The sequence below is a fragment of the Ranitomeya variabilis genome, chromosome 6, assembly GCF_051348905.1.
Source record: "Ranitomeya variabilis isolate aRanVar5 chromosome 6, aRanVar5.hap1, whole genome shotgun sequence".
In the NCBI taxonomy this organism is placed as follows: Eukaryota; Metazoa; Chordata; class Amphibia; order Anura; family Dendrobatidae; genus Ranitomeya; species Ranitomeya variabilis.
The window spans coordinates 93,331,622-93,353,712 of record NC_135237.1 but is presented as its reverse complement, the minus strand read 5'-3'; the positions used below and the strand labels follow the sequence as shown (position 1 = coordinate 93,353,712).

At 45.0% G+C, this 22,091-nt stretch overlaps 1 protein-coding gene across 1 annotated transcript in view; it reads right to left on the bottom strand.

Annotated features, from left to right (window-relative positions):
• The window catches only part of NFE2L3 (NFE2 like bZIP transcription factor 3), a 45,994-nt gene extending 24,266 nt beyond the window's left edge, over window positions 1-21,728 (bottom strand). The window contains exon 1 of the mRNA XM_077268792.1: window positions 20,899-21,728. Within this exon, the coding sequence (XP_077124907.1) occupies window positions 20,899-21,408 (510 nt within the window). The 5' untranslated portion in view covers window positions 21,409-21,728. The remainder of the gene's footprint in view (window positions 1-20,898) is intronic.
• Window positions 21,729-22,091: the final 363 nt, after the last annotated feature.

The following is a 22,091-nucleotide window of genomic DNA, read 5'->3' as shown; positions in this document are numbered from 1 at the left end:
CACCACAGTTCATTGTGTGGCTCACGGTGAGCTGCCATGGGGAACCACAGCTTCAGTGACCTGCGGTAACCTGAATGACATCACCGCAGGTCACTGAAGCTGCGCTCTGACGCTCAGCGTCTCCTGGATGCCAGGCTGAGCGGTCGCATAATGCCAGCATTCAGCAAGGCATCCAGATGAAGTAGAGATGGATTACGGAATGGGACAAATGGATTATAGTCGGACAGGTGAGGAATATGGTGTTTTTTATTTTTAATTTATACTGTAATTATTGGGGAAAAAGGGTCGGGAGCATTTATTTCAAATAAAGAATTTGATTCTTGCTGTTTATTTCAAAACTTACTACTATGGGGTTAGTTATGGGGCTGTCTTATAGACGCCTCTACATTACGGACCTCTGGGCTTGATGTCAGCTGACTTCAACCCCAACCCTATTACCCAATTTTCCACCACCACAGGGCAAATGGGAAGAGTGGAGGCTAAGCGCCAGAATTGGTGCATCTTATGGATGCGCCATTTCTGAGGCGGTCAAGAGCTGATGCTTTTATTCTGGGAGGAGACCAAAATCCATGGCCCCTTTCCAGGCTATTAACATCATTATAGGGGAGACCACACGTCTTTTTTTGTCGGGGGAGTGTGGGGGGGGGGGGGGTGATTTCTGGTAGACAATTCAACAATGACGAGAGCTGTTTTCAGCAACTGTTTGCAACAGCAAACTGTATTGCTTTTCCCAGGCCCCGGTATGTGTCATACGGGTTCACGGACGGCAGACGCATGTGACACAAGGACACAGACAGCAAACGGATAAGCGGACCTTACCAGTACTGGTTTATCCAGTACAGGAATCACCACGACATGTGAAGTGAGCCTTATACTGAAGCTCCAGAAGCAGGTACTGGGGAAACTATATGTAGATGAGTAAGCACCTGGCTAAAAGGCAGGAAACAAAGAGTCATCATAAATGGTACGTTCTCTAAATGGGATATAGTCAGCAGTGGGGACCACAGGGATCTGTGCTAGGACCGATTCCTTTTAACCTCTTTATTAATGATTTTCAGGATGGGACCGAGGGTAAAGTGCCAGTCTTTGCTGAAGACACCAAACTTAAGTAAAATATTAAAAAATGACTTTGACATTGCAATATTACAAAACGATCTGGATAAGATGTCTGAATGGGCAAACACTTGGCTAATGACGTTTAATGTAGATAAATGTAGAGTAATGCACCTAAGACAGAGTAATGCTATAGCTGTATATACACTAAATGGGACCATTCTTGGGACTACAGACAAGAAGAAGGACTTGGTATTCTGGTTACAAGTAAGCTGTGGAGCAGTACTCAATGTCAAGCAGCAGTTGCAAAGAAATCAAGATTTTAGGGTGTATAAAAAGAGAGATAAAATCTGGTGATCCCAATATATTGTTACCCCTCTATAAATCACCAGTGAGACCACATCCAGAATATGGGACCCAGTTTTAGGCTCCACATTATAAAAAGGATATTCAGAAGATATTCAGTTAAAAGGCAGGCAACTAGATTACTACAAGGGATGGAGGCCTCTCATATGATGAGAGGTTGGAAAAGTTTGGCTTGTTTTGCTTAGAAAAAAGACGTCTCAGAGATCTTTTTGACAGTGAGGGTGATCAATGAGTGCAATAGGCTGTCACAAGAGGTGGTGAGTTCTCCTTCAATGGAAGTCTTCAACAGAGGCTGGACAGACATCTGTCTGAGATGGTTTAGTGACTCCTGCATTGAGCAGGGGGTTCAACTCGATGACCCTGGTGGTCCTTCCCAACTCTAACTTTCTATGATCTCATTTATATGTATAAATACCTGTGTGGCCAATACAAAAAACTGGCAGATTACTTATTCCTTCCATAGACCATACTGAGGATCAGGGGGCACTCATTACAGGTGGAAGAAAGGAGATTCCGGCAGCTAAATAGGAAAGGGTTCTTTACAGCTAGAGCAGTCAGAATGTGGAATGCTGAACCACAAGAAGTAGTAATGGCAGACACTATAACAGCTTTTAAAAAAGGGCTGGGTGATTTCCTCAGTACATTGTGGGTTATAGTTAATTTAGTGACAAAAAATATATAATTGTGGAGGAAGGTTGAACTTGATGGAACCTGTCTTTTTTTTTTCAACCAATGCAACTACGGTATGTATCAAGATCCTCCGCTGGCAGCTTCCTTTTGCAGTCCCTGAATAATGACATCCCAGAAGTGCTGGATGGGGGCGCGTGGCACTCACACTCAATACTGAATAAATTGAAATGTTTGAAAATGTTGCCATTTTCCTATCATTTGCATGCCTATAAATTTTGTGATTTCTATAACTCTACAACTTTTCTTTCTTGGTGTTGTGATTTCAATACTGAGTAGTGTATGTTCAAGGGGAGATATATATAGATATAAAGAGATATTGATTCCAGTGTACAGCCGCTATCCTTTGAGGAAAACAGACTGCTGCTTTCTTTTCTGTTCCTTCCGGACCATAGAACCAGCATCTAATGGCCTCTGATGAGAATTCCCCTATACATCATAGCGCGCCAGTAGCACAGACCAGACCATGCCCAGTAGGGTAACACCTCATGCATCTATATAGAAGATGGGTCCGGATGGAGGCACAGATAGCTGGTGCCAGGCTTAGTAGGGTCTCGGACATGCTCCTCTCGCATTGACACATACATCTTACTATTCTGATTCATGGCGAATGGCAGGATGTAACGTAAGGGAGGTTGTGATGACCAGATCTCAAACCGCTCCTGCTATATCCCGCTGTGTTCCCCTATGTGTAGGAAATTAAACTCATTTATACCTGAGAATAAGCGAGAACTGCACCTCGCCTCATCCTCTATAGCGTGAGAAGAGCTGCAATACAGGGAGCTGTACCGGAATAATGGTGACCTATATTATCATCTGGATAGAAATAGCAGCAATGGATCACACGTCTCCGAACAAAATACAACGATACGAAGTACTAAGATGATAAAAGAGGTTCTGCAGCAACTGCATGTTATCCTAAGGGCCCATGCAGACGAGCCAAACGCAGCCTTTAAACAACCCAACAAACGGCTATATACAAGCCAAACGAGGTTGTAGCCTGAACTCTATGCGCACAGGGCGATCGTTAACATGATAGTTCTGTGTGCATAGATTATCATTATTGTTGACAGCACATGGCCTGTATACACAGGGTGATAGTTTGCCAAGAAGGATGATTTTAACGTCAGCAAGAACGCTGTCGAGCTAAGGACTTTCTCCTTCATCAAGTGATTGTGGGCATGTTCACCGGAGCGCTTTTTCCTGATTATCAGCTCGTCTAGATGAGCCTTATCGCTGCAGAGCCACAGGATGTGGCCCAGCAGCTGCAGAACCTCTCAGAGAAAAGAAATCAGACACAGCATTAAAATTTTGTTGCTTATATGGCACAGATATGTTATCCAAAAATGTAACCAGAGCTGCTTATTTCCGCATTGGAAGGTGAGAGGAGCCGACGTTCCATCTGCAGACACCCGCCGGGACGTGTGTGCAATCGGCAGGTATCTGTAGACGTGAGGTCACTGGCACTGCTTCCCTCCCGATGTGTGAGTGACACTGGAATAACCCTTTAAGGCTACATACATATTCAATGGTCATGGTTCACATCTTCTGTCAGGGGAAGGTCAGGGGGCCAAGTCTCCTAAATCATGAATTCGGAAGAGACAACTAAACAAGACGGGTATCTCAGGTGTATGGCACTATTTCTGCTGTCTGGTGACTCCTTCAGCTGCCTCTGTAGCATTACATGGCAGTTTGGGGTCATAAGGGGTCACACAGGTGGGACCCTTCTATAACGTCCATATGTCCTATGGATGGATTGTCCTCACGATACCTCTCTAAACTACAGTGCCCAATGCTTTCTACCCTCCAGGTGCGGGGCAGCGTCTGCCGGGTCTACTATCCCTAAATACTTTACATTAGAATTTGCATTTCCGCCAGACACTTATAGAAGTCGTTATGCCCGAGGGCTGACAAACTGGATTTTGTACATGTCAGAGGCGGCCTTAGCAGGGTTTTACGCTTTATGTAATGAAGCTTCAACTAACCTGAGCTTCAAAAACTCAAAAGAAAGAAAATTCTAGTAAAAACACAAATAACTTTTCAGCAGTTTATATATTTTAACATCTGTAGAGATCAAGAAAAAAAAAATTGTACGGTATTTATCAGTTAATATTAATATATTGTAGGATCCAGCTAACTAAGGGTCCAGTACACCGCCCAATAATCACCCAGCGCTCCTAAGAATACATGTTTCCTGATAATAGTTCGGTATATACAGACTGTCAATCATCCCACAAGTGCTAAAAAAAATCTCTCGGCAGCACATTGTTCTGTGCAAACAGGACATGTGCTACCGAGAACAGTGACAGTAAACAATCTATTGTGTGCATCAGAAGTGCAGTCGTCCTGTCTAAGCAGGCTATGTGAGGTTATAACTCTGGAACGCTTTAACAGATCCCACTGATTCTGAGAATGATTTTTCGTGACATATTGTACTTCATGTTAGTGGTAACATTTCTACAACATTACTTGCGATTATTTATGAAAAAAACAGAAATATGGCGAAAATATTTAAGATTTTGCAATTTTCAAACTTTGTATTTTTATGCCCTTAAATTAGAGAGATATGTCACAAAAATAGTTAATAAATAACATTTCCCACATGTCTACTTTACATCAGCACAATTTTGGAAACAATTTTTTTTTCTGTTAGGGCGTTATAAGGGTTAAAAGTTGACCAGCAATTTCTCATTTTTACAACACCATTTTTTTTTTAGGGACCACATCTCATTTGAAGTCATTTTGAGGGGTCTATATGATAGAAAATAACCAAGTGTGACACCATTCTAAAAACTGCACCCCTCAAGGTGCTCAAAACCACATTCAAGAAGTTTATTAACCCTTTACGTGCTTCACAGGAACTGAAACAATGTGGAAGGAAAAAATGAACATTTAACTTTTTTTTTGCAAACATTTTACTTCAGAACCATTTTTTTTTATTTTCACAAGTGTAAAAACAGAAATCTAATATATAAAGCTGAATGTGTGTGTGTGTGTATGTATGTATGTATGTATGTCCGGGATTGGCATCTGAACCGTCGCAGCTACAGCCACAAAATTTTGCACAGTCACACGTCTGGACCCCGAGAGCGTCATAGGCTATGTTGTGAGGTGAAATTTTAACCCCGCGCTTTCCAATTCACCAAACAATTTTGCCCCTACCTACATAATGGGGAAAAAGTGAAAGGAAAAGTGTTGGAGGCGTCGCAGCTACAGGCACAAAAATTTGCACAGTCACACGTCTGGACCCCGAGAGCGTCATAGGCTATGTTGTGAGGTGAAATTTTAACCCCGCGCTTTCCAAGTCACCAAACATTTTTGCCCCTATCTACATAATGGGGAAAATATGAAAGGAAAAGTGTTGGAGGCAAATTAACAGCTGCCAGATGTGAACAAGGGGGACTTAAAGAATGAGAGTGATGGCGCCAAAGAGTATATACTGTACAGTTGCTAAGGTGGGGCCCCGACATGGGATAATCACCACACCACCACGGGGATATGAACACACACACAAAATGCGCCACACACTACCACGTGCTCGAACACATATACCACCCTCAGCGCACATTTCACCACACATACACCAACCTCACCACATAAAAGTAGAAACACAAAAGTCGCCGCTCAAAACTCGCCACGCGCAAAAATCTCCACATGCAAAATTCGCCACACGTGCAAAACTCACCTCATGGAAAACTCGCCACACGCAAAACTTGCACACGCAGAAAAATTGCCACACGCAGAAAAATTGCCACATACACAAAAGTTGCAACACATGCAAAAGTTGCCTCACACAAAACTTGCACATACTCAAAAGGCACCACACATAAAACTCGCCACGCGCAAAACTCGCCATGCGCAAAACTTGCTGCACACAACTTGCTACACTAACCTGTCACATGCAACTCGACACACAAAAAGTTGCTACACACATGTCGCCACACAAAACTCATCTCACAAAAGTCCCTACATGCATGTCGCCACACGCAACTCAACACACACAACTTGACACACGAAACTCGCCCTAAAACACACACAAGTCTGGTATTATCCTTCAAAAATAAAAATCTGATTAATAAGCAGACAAACTACAAGAGCAACAAATGTACCATATAGGAATCCGGCAGCTGTCAGTCACATGACCAGTCTATTATGTGTATGTGTGAGCTAATATATACTGCCAGGGGGAGGGCTTACTGTTGGCTGGGGATTTATCAGGCTGCCATTTTAGCTTACAAATACTGAGGTAAAAATACTGACCAAATAACGTGTGAACGAGGGCTAATACAGGAGGAGATGACATACAGTTATATACTATATACAGGAGGAGATGACACACAGGTATATACTATTTACAGGGGAGATGACACACAGGTATATGCTATATACAGGAGGAGATGACACACAGATATATACTATATACAGGAGAGATGACACACAGGTATATACTATATAGAGGAGGAGATGACATACAGGTACATACTACATACAGGAGGAGATGACATACAGGTATATACTATATACAGGAGGAGATGACACACAGGTATATACTATATACAGGAGCAGATTACCTACAGGTATATAGTATATACAGGAGGAGATGACATACAGGTATATGCTATGTATAGGAGGAGATGACATACAGGTATATACTATATACAGAAGGAGATGACACACAGATATATACTATATATAGGTGAGATGACACACAGGTATATACTATATACAGGAGATTACATACAGGTATATCTAATATATAAAGCTGAATGTGTGTATGTATGTATGTGTGTATGTCCGGGATTGGCATCTGCACCGTCGCAGCTACAGCCACAAAATTTTGCACAGTCACACGTCTGGACCCCGAGAGCGTCATAGGCTATGTTGTGAGGTGAAATTTTAACCCCGCGCATTCCAATTCACCAAACAATTTTGCCCCTATCTACATAATGGGGAAAAAGTGAAGGGAAAAGTGTTGGAGGAAAATTGACAGCTGCCAGATGTGAACAATGAGGACTTAAAGAATGAGAGCGATGGTGCCAAAGAGTATATACCGTACAGTTGCTAAGGTGGGGCCCCGACATGGGATACTCACCACACACTGGGATGTGAACACAAACACAAAATGCGCCACACACTACCACGTGCTTGAACACATATACCACCCTCAGCACACATTTCACCACACACACACCAACCTCGCCACATAAAAGTCGAAACACAAAAGTCACCACTCAAAACTCGCAACGCGCAAAACTCGCTACATGCAAAACTCGCCATATGCAAAACTAGGCTCACGCAAAACTCGCCACACGTGCAAAACTCACCTCATGGAAAACTCACCTCATGCAAAACTTGCACACACAGAAAAATTGCCACATGTACAAAAGTTGCACCACATGCAAAAGTTGCCTCACATAAAACTTGCACATACTCAAAACGCACCACACATAAAACTCGCCACGCGCAAAACTCGCCATGCACAAATCTTGCTGCACACAACTTGCTACACTAACCTGTCACATGCAACTCGACACACAAAATGTTGCTACACGCATGTCACCACACAAAACTCATCTCACAAAAGTCGCTACATGCATGTCGCCACACGCAACTCAACACACACAACTTGACACATGAAACTCACCCTAAAACACACACAAGTCTGGTATTGTCCTTCAAAAATAAAAATCTGATTAATAAGCAGACAAACTACAAGAGCAACAAATGTACCATATAGGAAATACGGCAGCTGTCAGTCACATGGCCTGTCTATTATGTGTATGTGTGAGCTAATATATACTGCCAGGGGGGAGGGCTTACTGTTGGCTGGGGATTTATCAGGCTGCCAATAGCAACCAATCACAGCTCAGCTTCTATTTTGCTACAGTTAATTAACCTGAGCTCTGATTGGTTAATATAGGCAACAAAGACATTCTCAGTATAACAAAGCTAATATATGTTGTGAAATTCTTCTATTAGCTTAGTTTTTGCCTTTTAATAATTACATTTCTATCTATTTGTTTTGTGGTTTTTGTGTGCAGAATAAATTTTTGTTAACACATTCTATTTTGCTAACAGCAGTCATTAACCCGGGCGAAGCCGGGTAGTACAGCTAGTTTAACCATAAATTTTGTTGTGCAATTTCTCCTGAGTACATCGATACCCCATTTGTGGGGGTAAACCACTGTTTGGGCGCACCGCAGAGCTTGGAAGTGAAGGAGCACCGTTTTACTTTTTCAATGTAGAATTGGCTGGAATTGAGATCGGACGCCATGTCGCGTTTGGAGAGCCCCTGATGTGCCTAAACAGTGGAAACACTCCACAAGTGACACCATTTTGGAAACTAGACCCCTTAAGGAACTTATGTAGATGTGTGGTGAGAACTTTAAACCCCCAAGTGCTTCACAGAAATTTATAAAGTAGAGCCGTGAAAATAAAAAATCCTTTTTATCCCCCCTCAAAAATGATATTTTAGCCTGCAATTTTTTTATTTTCTCAAGGGTAACAAGAGACATTGGACCCCAAAATCTGTTGACCAGTTTGTTCTGAGTGTGCTGATACCCCATATGTGGGGGGGGGGGGGGCACTGTTTGGGTACCCATCGGGGCTCGGAAGAGAAGGAGTGCCGCTTGGAATATACTTTGATGGGATGGTCTGTGGGCGTCATGTTGCATTTGCAGAGCCCCTGATGTACCTAAATAGTAGAAACCCCCCACAAGTGACCCCATTTTGGAAAATAGACCCCCCAAGGAACTTATCTAGATGTGTGGTGAGAACTTTGAATGCCCAAGTGCTTCACAGAAGTTTACAATTAGGAGTAGTGAAAATAAAAAATATATTTTTTTTCCACAAAAAAGATTTTTTAGCCCCCAAGTTTTTATTTTCACAAGGGTAACAGGAGAAATTGGACCCCAAAAGTTGTTGTCCAATTTATCCCGAGTACGCTGATGCCCCATATGTGGGGGTAAACCACTGTTTGGGCGCACGGCAATGCTCAGAAGGGAGGGAGCACCATTTGACTTTTTGAGCGCAAAATTGGCTTTTGTGTTTGGAGACTCCCTGATGTACCTAAACAGTGGAAACCCCCCCCCACTTCTAACTCCAACCTTAACCCCAACACACCCCTAACCCTAATCCCAAACCGATCCATAATCCTAATCACAACCCTAACGATAATCACAACCCTAACCCCAAAACAACCCTAATCTCAACCCTAACCATAACCCTAATCAAAACCCTAAATCCAACACACCCCTAATCCTAATCTCAACCCTAACCTCAAACATAACCGTAATCCCAATACACCCCTAACCCTAATCTCAACCCTAACCTTAACCCTAATCCCAAACCTAACCCTAATCCCAAACGTAACCCTAATGCCAACCCTAACCCTAATACCAACCCTAACCCTAACTTTAGCCCCAACCCTAACCCCACAATTTTCACGTGCGTCGGGCCGACGCATTGCGACGGCCCCATACCGACGCAAGTGTGATAGAAGCCTAACCCTAGCCCTAAATTTAGCCCAAACCCTAACCCTAAATTTAGCCCCAACCCTAACCCTAAATTTAGCACCAACTCCTCTAGCTGCCGGCCGGCAGATTATGGCGGGCGAACTGCGCATGCGCCCGCCATTTTCATACCGGATGAAGAAGCCGGCATGCAGGAGGGGACGCAGGAGGACCCAGGGACACCGGTAAGTATAACATGGTCCCCGAATCGCCCTATTTCTCTGTCCTCTGATGTGCGATCACATCAGAGGAGAATCACACATCGCTTTTTTTTTTTGCGGCCGCCGGTAAAGTTAATTACCGGCGACTGCAAAATAGGGGTCGGTAAAAACCGACCCCGATCATGTTCTTTGGGGTCTCGGCTACCCCCGGAAGCTGATACCACAAAGATCTTCCGGGTGCCGGCCGGCGGGCACACTACACATGCGCCCGCCATTTTTTTGGCCGGAACAAGATGGCGGCGCCCATCGGGAGCACGAGGAGCTCCGGGGGAGACAGGTGAGTATCGGGGGTGATCGGGGACTCCATTTCTCTGTCCTCTGATGTGCGATCACATCAGAGGACAGAGAAATTATATGGGAAATCGCAACTCTGGGGGGCGCTATTCACTTTTTCCACAGCGCCGTTAATTAACGGCGCTGTGGTTTAAGTACCCTTAACTGCTGCCGTTAAAAGGCGTATCGGTGGTCGTTAAGGGGTTAAACAGCCAACACAGCTGATCGGCGGGTGTGCAAGGTGTCGCACAGCCATCAAATAGTGATGATCAATTAAAAAGTAGTGGCCAACAACTATATTCTACAGAAAATATAAACTTTCAGTCTTTGTTCAGTTCTCCTTCTTGCTTTTTGTTTTCCTTCCAGAGGCAGATTTGGACCCTATACTGAGAAATTGTACAATTGATTGGTGATTATTCAAACCCCAAAGCACTCTTAAAAAGGCTGTCCGGTCTAAAATGACAAGTCTGCAGTCATTCTGTGTAGCTGCAGACTTTTGAATCCTCCCAGCACGTGAACAGCAGCGATGTATGCGACATACATACTCCTGGGCACAGCCCGACTAGTAGGCACGGGCTAGCTCAATACACAGGTGACTGCACTTTTAATTTTACACTGGACAAATGCTTTAAGCCCCCCACCATTCAGCTGTCAGCTCTGCCGAACTCTCCCATATTCTCTATGAATGAGCCGCTGCCATGTTCCTCTGGCGGAGGCTTATTTATCTCTTACAGAACAAAAGGCTCGGCTGTCTGAAACTGGACATGACAGATCGCTATCTCCCCCAACATCATCTGTTGGGAGCACCATACACATTATACTGTCATCTGTACCCGTCCATATCGATAGGTTGGGTTGACATTAGTCATGTGTACGGGGGGCCATAAGGCACCACCCAGGCTGCCCAATAGTGAACGCCAGTAATGATTCCTGACAGTACTCATTGTAAGGCCTTGTTGGTTTTTTCACCCGGATTATGCATCTGTGTGAAACAGAAAGCCCCAATTTCTTACGTTTTTCACAAAAGAATCGCCCATGGAATTCAATGAGTTTGTAAAAAAAAAAAATAATGCCATACTGAAATGATCCATATGACATCCATTGCAAAAATTAAATAGGAAACAGTTTTAGGCCTTATATTTTTTAATTGTTGATGAAAAGAACAAATGTCATCCTGATGACCGAGATATAAAAACAGACATATAGAAAACCATATACGTGAAAATGATGTTCCATAGGCTTGTCTGAACCTGGTCTAAGCCAGAGAGCTCCACCCGCTGCCATTAATATCGGTAGGGTTTAGATCTGGCAGTGTTGTAGATGCCATCATTCCATTATACACAGAAGATAAACCACAGATGTGAGCTATGCCATACCCCCTCAGCATTAAATACTAAAGCTCCCAATCACAGGATGGCGGCCGCCGCTGTGGTCAGAGAGGTTAGAAAGTGCTCTTAGTGCATATAAATAAAACAATGGGATCTGTGCTCCTACGGCAGAATGACAGCCATTCTGAAAAGAAGACGTTCGCTTTTCCAATGCATGCCATGTGGGATGTTGTTTCCTAAAGCAAAGCATGACATTTCCTTCCAGGAAATCTGCTTTTGTGGCGTAATGTCTGTATTGTTGAAATAGAAAGGAATCTGTTAAAAATGTGAATTATTTGTCAGAGTACCCAAAAGGCTCAAAGTATCACTATTTATAACAGAACAGGACCCATGTACAAAACAATGTGTGACTGGTCTTTAAAGCACCACTACAATGATTTTTTTTATTGCACCTCTGGAGTGGCGCTTTAAACATAATTCGCCTGCCTCATACTCACCCGCCGCCGCCTTCTTTGGCCACGTGCACACGTTACGGAAAGGTGTGCGGATTTTTCCGGACTGATTTTGGTAAATTCGCAGGTAAACCGCCCTACGGATTTCCTGCGGAATTACCGTGATTTTTGTGTGGATTTTGTGCGGATTCCTCCTGCGGTTTTACACCTGCGGATTCCTATTATGGAGCAGGTGTAAACCGCTGCGGAATCCGCACAAAGAATTAACATGCTGCGGAATAAACAACGCTACGTTTCCGCACGTTTTTTTTCCGCAGCATGTGCACTGCAGATTTTGTTTTCCATAGGTTTACATGGTACTGTAAACTCAGGGAAAACTGCTGCAGATCCGCAGCAAAATCCACAACGTGTGCACATAGCCTTCCTTTTCCAGCATCGCTCCAGTTGGTCTCTGACGAAGAGTGAACTGCTGGCAGCTCCAGTGGTTCATGGAGCGGCTCAGAGGTCACTTTTCAATACAAGTCTGAGACCCTCGTTCTGGCGCACATAGACTTGCATTGAGTTCTTGTGACGTAACTTCTGTCCGCCAGCCAATCACGAGTTATAGGCACAAGGCGCCGCGAGACTGGAGCGGCATCGGTAAAAGGTGAAACCGCTGGAAGTTGAGTATAGAACGGGGCAGACATTTAAAGAGCACTGCAGCGCTGATAGAAAAAAAAAGGTGAAGTCTGTGACAGCTATACATCATATTACCGCACTGATGTGTAATGTATGATGCCGCTGCACTAGAAGTGAGTGGTGTCTCACGGTGACATCAGGGCCGCCTATTGTTTCCCCGGTAGGGTCTCCTTCATGGAACAGTACATTGGATTGCTCCCAAATAATAATATGCATCACTACGAAACAAATCTTCTGGGACAAGTCATTTGCATCAGTCCTTTGTACACGATCAATATACCTACTGGAAAATGCAAATTGCTTTATAGGAAAGACCTATTAATAACACAACTATGTATGGAGACATCTGGAGCTTATCAGGGCTTTCAAAGGAACCAAGAATCAGGTCTGCATCACCTCCCTAAATAAGACAAGGCGATGATCAGATCATTCTGTTTGCACAACGCACTTCACAAAGCTTCTAATAGTATAAAACGTGTACACAGTATGCAACTTATACGCCCCAAACACACATCACCAACACAAAGGAAAAACAAGTCGTACAAGTAACTACTGTACATTCCTGAGATCAATGACCTCGAGCTCCATCACATCCAAAAACATAAATGGACAATGAACAGGTCACTTTTAACCATTCATGCAGGTGGAAAGATAAATATATATTCCATGCACATTTCCATGCAGAAGAAACTTAGCTTAGTACAGTATCCGCCAAGTTTATGAATGTGAAAACTGGGAAGTTTTCTGCAGTATGTTAATTCTTCGCACGGATTTTATAGCCTTGGAATGTACAGGGTGAAATTCACAACAAAATCCAGTGGATTTTGATGCAGAAACACAGCAGATTTGCAGAAGGAAATTTGCATCGAACCCACAGCGCGTGCAGACGGCCTTAGAAGACCTATTCGACTGCTCTATTCCGCAGCTATTGCAAAATTCCTGGACTGAAGAGGAACACTGCTATAAGGTCGTGTAGGAAACTTTGCAAAACATATCATGTACACAGCTCATCTGCAGACCTATGTACAGATGGATGCACTATGGGCATACTGCCTCCACGGTAATGTAGCCTTCTTCCTGTCGTAGCCGGATCGGTGGTCACAACAGGTCAGTGTCACTTACATCAGGCTATGTAATCTTAAGGAGACTACACTACAGCATTTTCTTTCAGACCCTACACCGACATGGCTGCACAAGCTCAGACAACCCCCTTCAGAACGCAGACCCCAGGGTGATTAGCTACTTTCCTTGGTTCCAGTTCCCAGCAAACTCCTGATTTTGCCAGAGGAAGAACTGATACTAGCGGCATCCAACAAAGACATCTTAGGTCCACCAAAATAGGAGCCACTGTCTCAGAGGGGAGTGCTGAGTGAGAGCTCCCTTTCTCTATTGTCCATATACCTTAAGAGGACACATGGACAAGGGATGTGTTGAAGATAGAAAGAGGAGAGACAAGGCCGGCTTACACTGAACTTCCTGCACTCTGTAGTGCTAAAGCATGTAAATATGTAACATATGAAATATGAATAGCATTACTGCTCTAGATAATAAGAAAAAATGGAGATACTTAGCACATAATTTGTCCAATTCATGCATGCCCAACAGCCAACGACAAGCTGGTCTCAGATCTGCTGGGAACCTACGTGTCTAGTGTAAATGTATATTACATATTTACATGCTTTAGCACTAGAGTGCATCTTTATTTGTTTGTTTTATATAGAAATAGCTAGTCCTAGTTTGCACTTGTACACATCAGTTTTCTGATTTGGAAGTGCCAGTCAGTGTTTTGTTATTTATCAGCTCTCTGACCGTGTACTCCGCCATCCAGCCTTTGGCGGTGTTAATTGCAGCAGGATCCTACCTACCCATAAATTCAGGCTTTACCCTAAGAGAGGTACTCATACCAGACACATAGGTTCCCACAGGGCCGGTCCGAACGTATAGGCGAACTAGGCGGCCGCCTAGGGCGCCTCCCTAAGGGGGCGCCAGAGAAAAAATAGAAAAAATTATAAAAAATCTTTTCAAAAGGCAAAAGGTGTATGGAGCGGAGCTGAATGTGTATGAGGTGTATGGAGCGGAGCCGTGTGTGTATGAGGTGTATGGAGCGGAGCCGTGTGTATGAGGTGTACGGAGCAGAGTCGTGTGTGTATGAGGTGTATGGAGCGGAGCTAAATGTGTACGAGGTGTACGGAGCGGAGCCGCGTGTGTACGAGGTGTATGGAGTGGAGCGCGTGTGTACGGAGCGCAGCCGCGTGTGTAGGAGTAGCTATGTGTGGCCATTATACGGTACAAAGTATCATGTGTGGCCATTATACAGTATGGAGCATCATGTGTGGCCATTATACAGTATGGAGCGCTGTGTGGCCATATTTTTTTGTTTATAATTATTCTTTATAAAACAGTGTGATCAGCAGTGCTAAATGGGTGTGGTTGGGACGTGGATATGGGTGTGGCTAGTTATGAATGGGTGTGGTCAGAGCCGTGGCCTAAAATTTGCCGCGGCACGCGAAGCGCGCCGCAAACTTTGTCCCTCTTTCCCATCTTCAAAAGTTGGGAGGTATGTTAAAAGTAGTAGGGGCGCAACAAAATAGTTTCGCCTAGGGCGCCGTAATCTCTCGGGCTGGCCCTGGGTTCCCAGCAAATCCCCTTGTCGTTGGCTGCTGGGCATGCATGAATGGGACAAATTATTTGCTAAGTACCATATCTCCATTTTTTCTTATTATCTAGAGCAGCAATACTATTCATATTTCATATATCACATATTTACATGGTTTAGCTCTACAAAGTGCAACTTTATTTGTTTGTTATATATACAGATGGTTACAACTTACTCCTAGTTCGCACCTGTACACACCAGTTTTCTGATTTGGAAGTGCCAGTCAGTTTTTTGAAGTATATAAAGCAGATCATGAAGATGATTGTAGTAATACACAAAGCAGAAAATAAAATGCAGAAGATGTGCTGAAATCACAAAAGTACTTATAGTTCTAGTTTTATCCAGCACCACTGCTCCACTGCTCTTTGTAGCTCACTATTCCCTGGGCTTCAGTGATGACTTGCTGTATGCACATAAGACCGCTGCAGGCAATCACATGAGTGGCTGCAGAGGTCATGTGTAAATGCAATGTCTTCAATGCAACCAAATAAATGAAGATTGTCAGGGAGCAGTGGGGTAACCTGAAGCTCGTCGGCCACAATGCAAAAAGCTCTAATAGAGCCATCAACTATCACAGGTCTTTTTTTTTCTTAAATCATTTTATTGACGATTATACAACGTAACAAGGTCACATCATAGAACAAACAGTATTTGTCACTGCTGTCTGGCAAATTGAACCTTGCCCTTAACTTGAGCGAACCTGAACTGTTAAGAAAGAGAGTTTCCAGTTCCAAAGCTTGGGTCCTCATTGATTTCTATGTCGTTCAGGTTCAGATTCAAGTACAGTTCTGGTACCCGAACTGAACTTGGGACTAAAGTTCAGTCGAACACGACGAACCCACAGGTCTGCTCATCCCTACCCTTAACTTATTATGGGTCTCATATCTTTACCAAAAGCATAAGACCCCCATGGCAGGCACAAAATATCACATAGAGACCCTGAAGACTAATGTGAGTGGTGCAGGGGGTTGTATGATATTGATGAGGATAGCTTGGACCTCCTTCCAGAAGCCTGGAGGACAATACCACATCAGGTGTGTAAAGCCTACTGTCTCCTCCCCACATATGGCACTCTGTAGTGGTGGATGTACCCATTTTATATAACCTGCTAGGTAGCATGGATGGACTGTATACATTTGGATAAGCTTGTTATTAATTGCCGGTGAAATATATTGAGGGGAGGTTGAGGCCTTGCTCCAATCCGCCTCTGATAGGGAGGGTATTACTGTCCTCCATTTGGCCTCAACAACTATCACAGGTCTTTAATAAAACTGTTCCGCCCATGTGGGGCAAAGGGACCTTTTGGGCTGCAAGGTCCAGATGTAACTGCATCCCCTGCACCCACTATAGTTAGGGGCTTCAGAGGCAACTGTACGCTAGGTGGGTATAGAGATCGCCTGCGCATTGCCTGCCTTGGCCAGATTATTTCGTTGTGGTCTCCACTATAGAGCTCTTTTGCTTGTGCATCATCCATAAATTAACAGAGAATACGCGAAGCACAAGTTGTTATATATAGAGGTAGAAAAGTAAGAGCAACTAGTATTACCCCAACAGTGGGAGCAAAGAAAAGGAAACTTGTCCTTCAAGTCAGGTTGGGAGTATTATGGAAGCATCCCTAGAAAAATATCCGAGATTTCAACTGCTGGGAATAGGGTTCGTTGGGTCAAAGCCGGGCAATGCTTTCACTTTAAGGCTATGTGCACATGTGGAATATTTGCAGCAGATTTTTCTGCATCAAATCCCAAAGTGTTGGCAGGAAAATAAAATAAGAATGTTTGATGCATTTTTACTTATGTGTTTTTACCCCGTTCATTGGGGAAAATGCTGCAAAAATGGCCATGCCGCACTTTGATGGTTATAATACGTAAAGAAAAAAGCCGCATGTGATTTCAGAAATCTAATTTAGCTGTCGCTGTGAACTGCAGTGTTTTTCCCCTTGAAATTTTTTTGGCAAAAAAACTAAAAAATGTGGCAAAAATGCATCGTGTGACCAAGCTTACTGTCTATCAATACATTTTGGATTTTTTTAAATTTAAAAAAATCTTTGACTTACGGTATTTAATTGAAAGGATCTGAAAGCAGATGACAGACGTGCCGTAAGTTTCACTATTAGAAACTTTACAAACTAAAATAGAAACTAAATGTCTTCTGTGAAATTCTCTGCACATGAGCAATTAATAGTAGATACTTCCTTGTAGATTTCTTGCCTTGGACTTTGGGACGTTTTACAGCTCGCTCCCCCATTCTTGCATTACTCGGGAAATAACAAACAGAAATCTCTTTTCTTGGAAATCTGCATTGAACTCCTCTGTTATTCCTCTTGTAAATGCAAGTCCCGGCCTACATACACATATAACTAAGAAAATAAAGCCACACTCTGAAATGGCAAAAACAGCAAATATGGAAAATAGGAGCTGCATTACTGCCATAGAAAATAGGTAAACGCTACTCTATGTACATATTGGAAAAATTGAATTGTGATATTGCGGTATTAATCAGCTGGGTCCTTCCTGCCCTATATATTGTTAACTTTTCAGCCCAGGAGAGGTGTCATAATCGGGTTAGGTCCCCAACAATGAGGTACGCACTGTTGATGGCTGTTGGGCTCCAATGAATTGGCCAATTTATGCACTAATTACCTTCTCCTTTTTTCTGTCATTTTTTTTTAGCAATATTGCAGTTCCATTTTTCCAATATGCCATATGTACACAGAGTGTTATTAGATTTTCAGCAGAGTTTCATCAGTTTTTTACACTGATAAGGAAAAAAAAAAAAAGAGTCCCTTCACCTTTTATCAGTGAAAAATGGACAGCACCCGGATGGCACTGACCCATAGACTCGCATTGTGACTTTGATCCGACACTCTGATCAATAGCGGACATGTCTCTGCAATTTTGCAAGGACCACTCGAAAAAATCTGACTTATGAACAGTTCCATAGACTGTCATAGATACGAGCGCTATACCTGAAATATTGATGTGTATAAGAGCCCTAAGGACAGGTCAGCAGGCCCGTGGCCACAGTATGACCGCTGTATATATTTCTGTAAGGATGTCACACTAAGGTCAGGAACGCTGGGGCCAGGCTGTGCATTGCGGTCTGTGCTCAGATCGACACCCAAGGACGTCTGCTTGATATTATTTGTCTGGAAACCCCCTTTAAGCTCAGGATGAGCAATGCTATGTCTTTTCCTGGAAAAACCCTTTTAAGCCCAGGAAGGCACTGCAGCATATCCGATTATCAAGCAGAAAAGGGAGTTTAAGTGGTAGATGCTTATGTTGTGATGCAGCCATACTGCCTGAAGGGGAGGCCTCCATGTATACCATGAGATTGGCTGCAGTGGTCATGTAAATGATGGCAGGGTCAGCATCATCTTCAGTACCAGCAGAGGATATTCATGGAGTAAGAAATGCTTATTTCTAAATTTCAGAACAATCCTTACACTTTTCTTACTTTTGGAAAACCCTGTAGGCACGCGGCCATATTAACGATGCACAGGGACTCTGTGTGACCAATACAGACACTATATGGGCGAGTCTTGTGTCTAGGTCACCCGATGACCCTTTTGAAGTTTATTAGTCATGAGAGATGTGTATTCTAAAAAAGACATTTGTACAATATCCATATTAAAGTGAAGGTTATGTCCACAAATATTTTTATTATTAAAATGATACATTTAAAATGAATAAAAAATATCTACTTTGCAATATAAGGACAGTTAAACTGCCAAACTGTTTTGTGTATACAGCTCCAATGCAGACAATGTGTCTCCATGGTAACAGACCGCAAACAATCCCAACGTAATCTGATCCTGCAGTCACATTCCCTTCTATCTGTCCGCTACTTATGGGCGACCTATAAAATGTACATCAGCGAAAAGTCGAGTAAAGTATTAGACAGTAAGATTGCAGAACTCAGGGGGTTTCATCAGTCCAACATTCAGCGCCCCACAGCCAGCTACGAGAGGCCGAGATTGGGTCAGGAGACCCATGGCCAGACATGGCGGTCCATCTCAGAACCTGAAAGTCGGACATGTGAAGGCTGCACAGAATGTCTTCACAGGAGATGGAGACACAAAAAACAGTTTGACATTAATTAAAATCTATGAAAAGTGACCTTTTCTCTCATTTTAGATTTATTAAGGCAATAAAAATTAAATTGTCTGAGAAGGTGGCGCCAGCTATCAAAGGGTTATTCTCCTGATAGCCCGCTATCACCTATCCATTGGCGGACGCAGACAGAAGAAGCAAGATCAATTTATGGGCCTGTTCCAGTCCTATAGCTCATCATAATGCAATTCCACCTGCTTTGAAGGTAAACATGGCCCCCGAACCCTTCGGGCCCCTGGGTAGGCTGCACCAATGGTATGTCCGCCCCTGCACCTATCCACAGCGGTCAGACCTTCAGCGATCTGCGAGTATCACCTATTATTGGTGATGCCAAGGTAAAGGCCCCACAAGCACAACCAATAATATCAATGGCTCGTCAGCAGTCTCCTGTATATAGGGGCCTCTATAGCCCGGCGGATGTGTCGGGCAGAGGTATCCGGCACGGCCAATTTCAGGCTGCCGATCCTATGGTTCCCGGTGATACAAACCACTGGCAGAGGCATGGCTCCCATAGAGAACACAGCGCTCAGCTGTACCGCTGTATGAAGGAATCGCCAAATGCCATCTATCATGTATGGCGGATAAACCCTGACCGGAGATATGGGTCATATATATATATATATATATATATATATATATATATATATATATATATATATATATATATATATATCAATGGTAATTTTTATGGTTTTTACAAGGTGGCGGAGCTCTCAAGAAAATCCTGTAAGCACTGACCCTTGGAAGAGACCATAAAGATTAGTACTGAATAAAGAAGCCCCCTGGTACTGTGAGGGAGATTAACCCCCCCTAATAAAAATAAATTACAACATGAGAAAAAGAAATGGAATGATCATGGGAGCAACATTAATGAAATCAGGGCATAAATTGGCCGTGTCGGAGGGCCTGAGGATGCACGTGGTGATCTGAATTTTTAGGATGTCTGTGTCTAACGTGCACCTGTCCCCACCGGATCAGACCTGGGGGATGGAGCGGACCCTCTATCCCTCCCCCAATAATGGAGATTTCCTAAGATAAACCTGAGATTTCTTAAAGTTTGAGAAGTGATGCAACTCCCTGAAGAACTGAACCTTCTAGTTCCCAGGAAGATCCCCACCCAGGGTGGCAGATGTGCCAACTCCGCCGCGCAGCCACAATGTGGCACCCACAGGCCTGGAAAGCAACACATTATTATTATGGGACTGGATCAACAGCTGAATACAAAGGGAGAGTGTGGAGGAGGCAGATGATGGGGGTTGTGCTCCTGCTGCCATCCAGGATGATGGGGAGTAGGCGCAGAGCTGGGCAGGGCGTGGTGCTCACACATCATGCCTCCATATTGCTTCTCTGCCCAAATAAGCAGCCTGATGTGAGGGGCAGGAGGTGATGAGCTGCCCCAGGTACCAGCTGGTCACCACATAGGGGCTACCTGTCCCCTGCAACTGGGGGGCACAACACAAGGAGGAGAACACATTCCATGACCTTGTTCACACCACACATCGCCTCCTGTCGCACAAGTCATGCGACATCTCGTGCTGCATGTGGTGACAGTGGCCATTATTACCTCTTTGGTATAGTCTCCGGGGCTGGCACCGCTGCCCGCGGGCGGCGCTGAGGGGCTGCCATGGCTCGGCTGTAGGCTGCTGCTCCCTGCAGGTGGCTGGCTCGGGCCTTCGCCGTGGCTCGGGGTCTCGGTGCCGCCGCCGCCGCCCTCCTCATTGGAGCCCGTGGGGAGCAGGGCACTGGCCGCGCCGGTCTCCGCAGACACCGTGTGCACCAGCCAGGCGCTGACCTCCGTCCGGGGCACCCGTGTGTCCCCCAGCGCCCTCACCTCCAGCAGCCTGCGGGCAGTGAAGAAGGAGTCCAGGTCTGGGCTCTTGGGGTGCAGGCTGGAGCCCTCCCAGGTGTCCCTCAGGCTGTGAAAGGGGATCTGCGAGTAGGCAGAGCTGGTGCCCAGGATGATCTCCCTGATGGGCGGCAGGTAGGAGTCCAGGTCCACCCGCACCCCGGCCAGGCTCAGCAGGATGGCGAACTGCAGCAGACCTTCTGTCATATACTTCTTCAGATCCTTCATTGTATCCCTGCCGGGCCGAGAGGACGAGCGAACTTCCCAGCAACCTCTGCTACCGCTCAGTCCGCTGCCAGGGGCCGTGGGCACAGGATGCAGGCGGCGGGCATAACCGGGCGGGCAGCCGAGGGGCAGCGGGGAGCAGCCGGGGGATCCCTGCACCCGGGAGAAGACAAAGAGCTCGCCGGCTGCTCCGCCAGACACAAAGGCATCAGTGCACACAGCCACCGACAATGCCGGGCATGGCTGCACTTCCCACAGGCAGGCCGGCAGGGCGGTGGGCAGAGCCGCGGGGAGGAGCTGAGGGAGAGGAGGTGGGTGCAGGAAGGTGTGAACGGCGGCACCCTGAGCCGCTACTGCCGGGAGGACACGTGCTGCCCCCATCATCACCGGCAGCTCCGCGCCCACTACTCCCATCATCACCGGCAGCTCCGCGCCCACTACTCCCATCATCACCGGCAGCTCCGCGCCCACTACTCCCATCATCACCGGCAGCTCTGCTCCAACTACTCCCATCATCACCGGCAGCTCTGCGCCCACTACTCCCATCATCACCGGCAGCTCTGCTCCAACTACTCCCATCATCACCGGCAGCTCTACTCCAACTACTCCCATCATCACCGGCAGCTCTACTCCAACTACTCCCATCATCACCGGCAGCTCCGCGCCCACTACCCCCATCATCACCG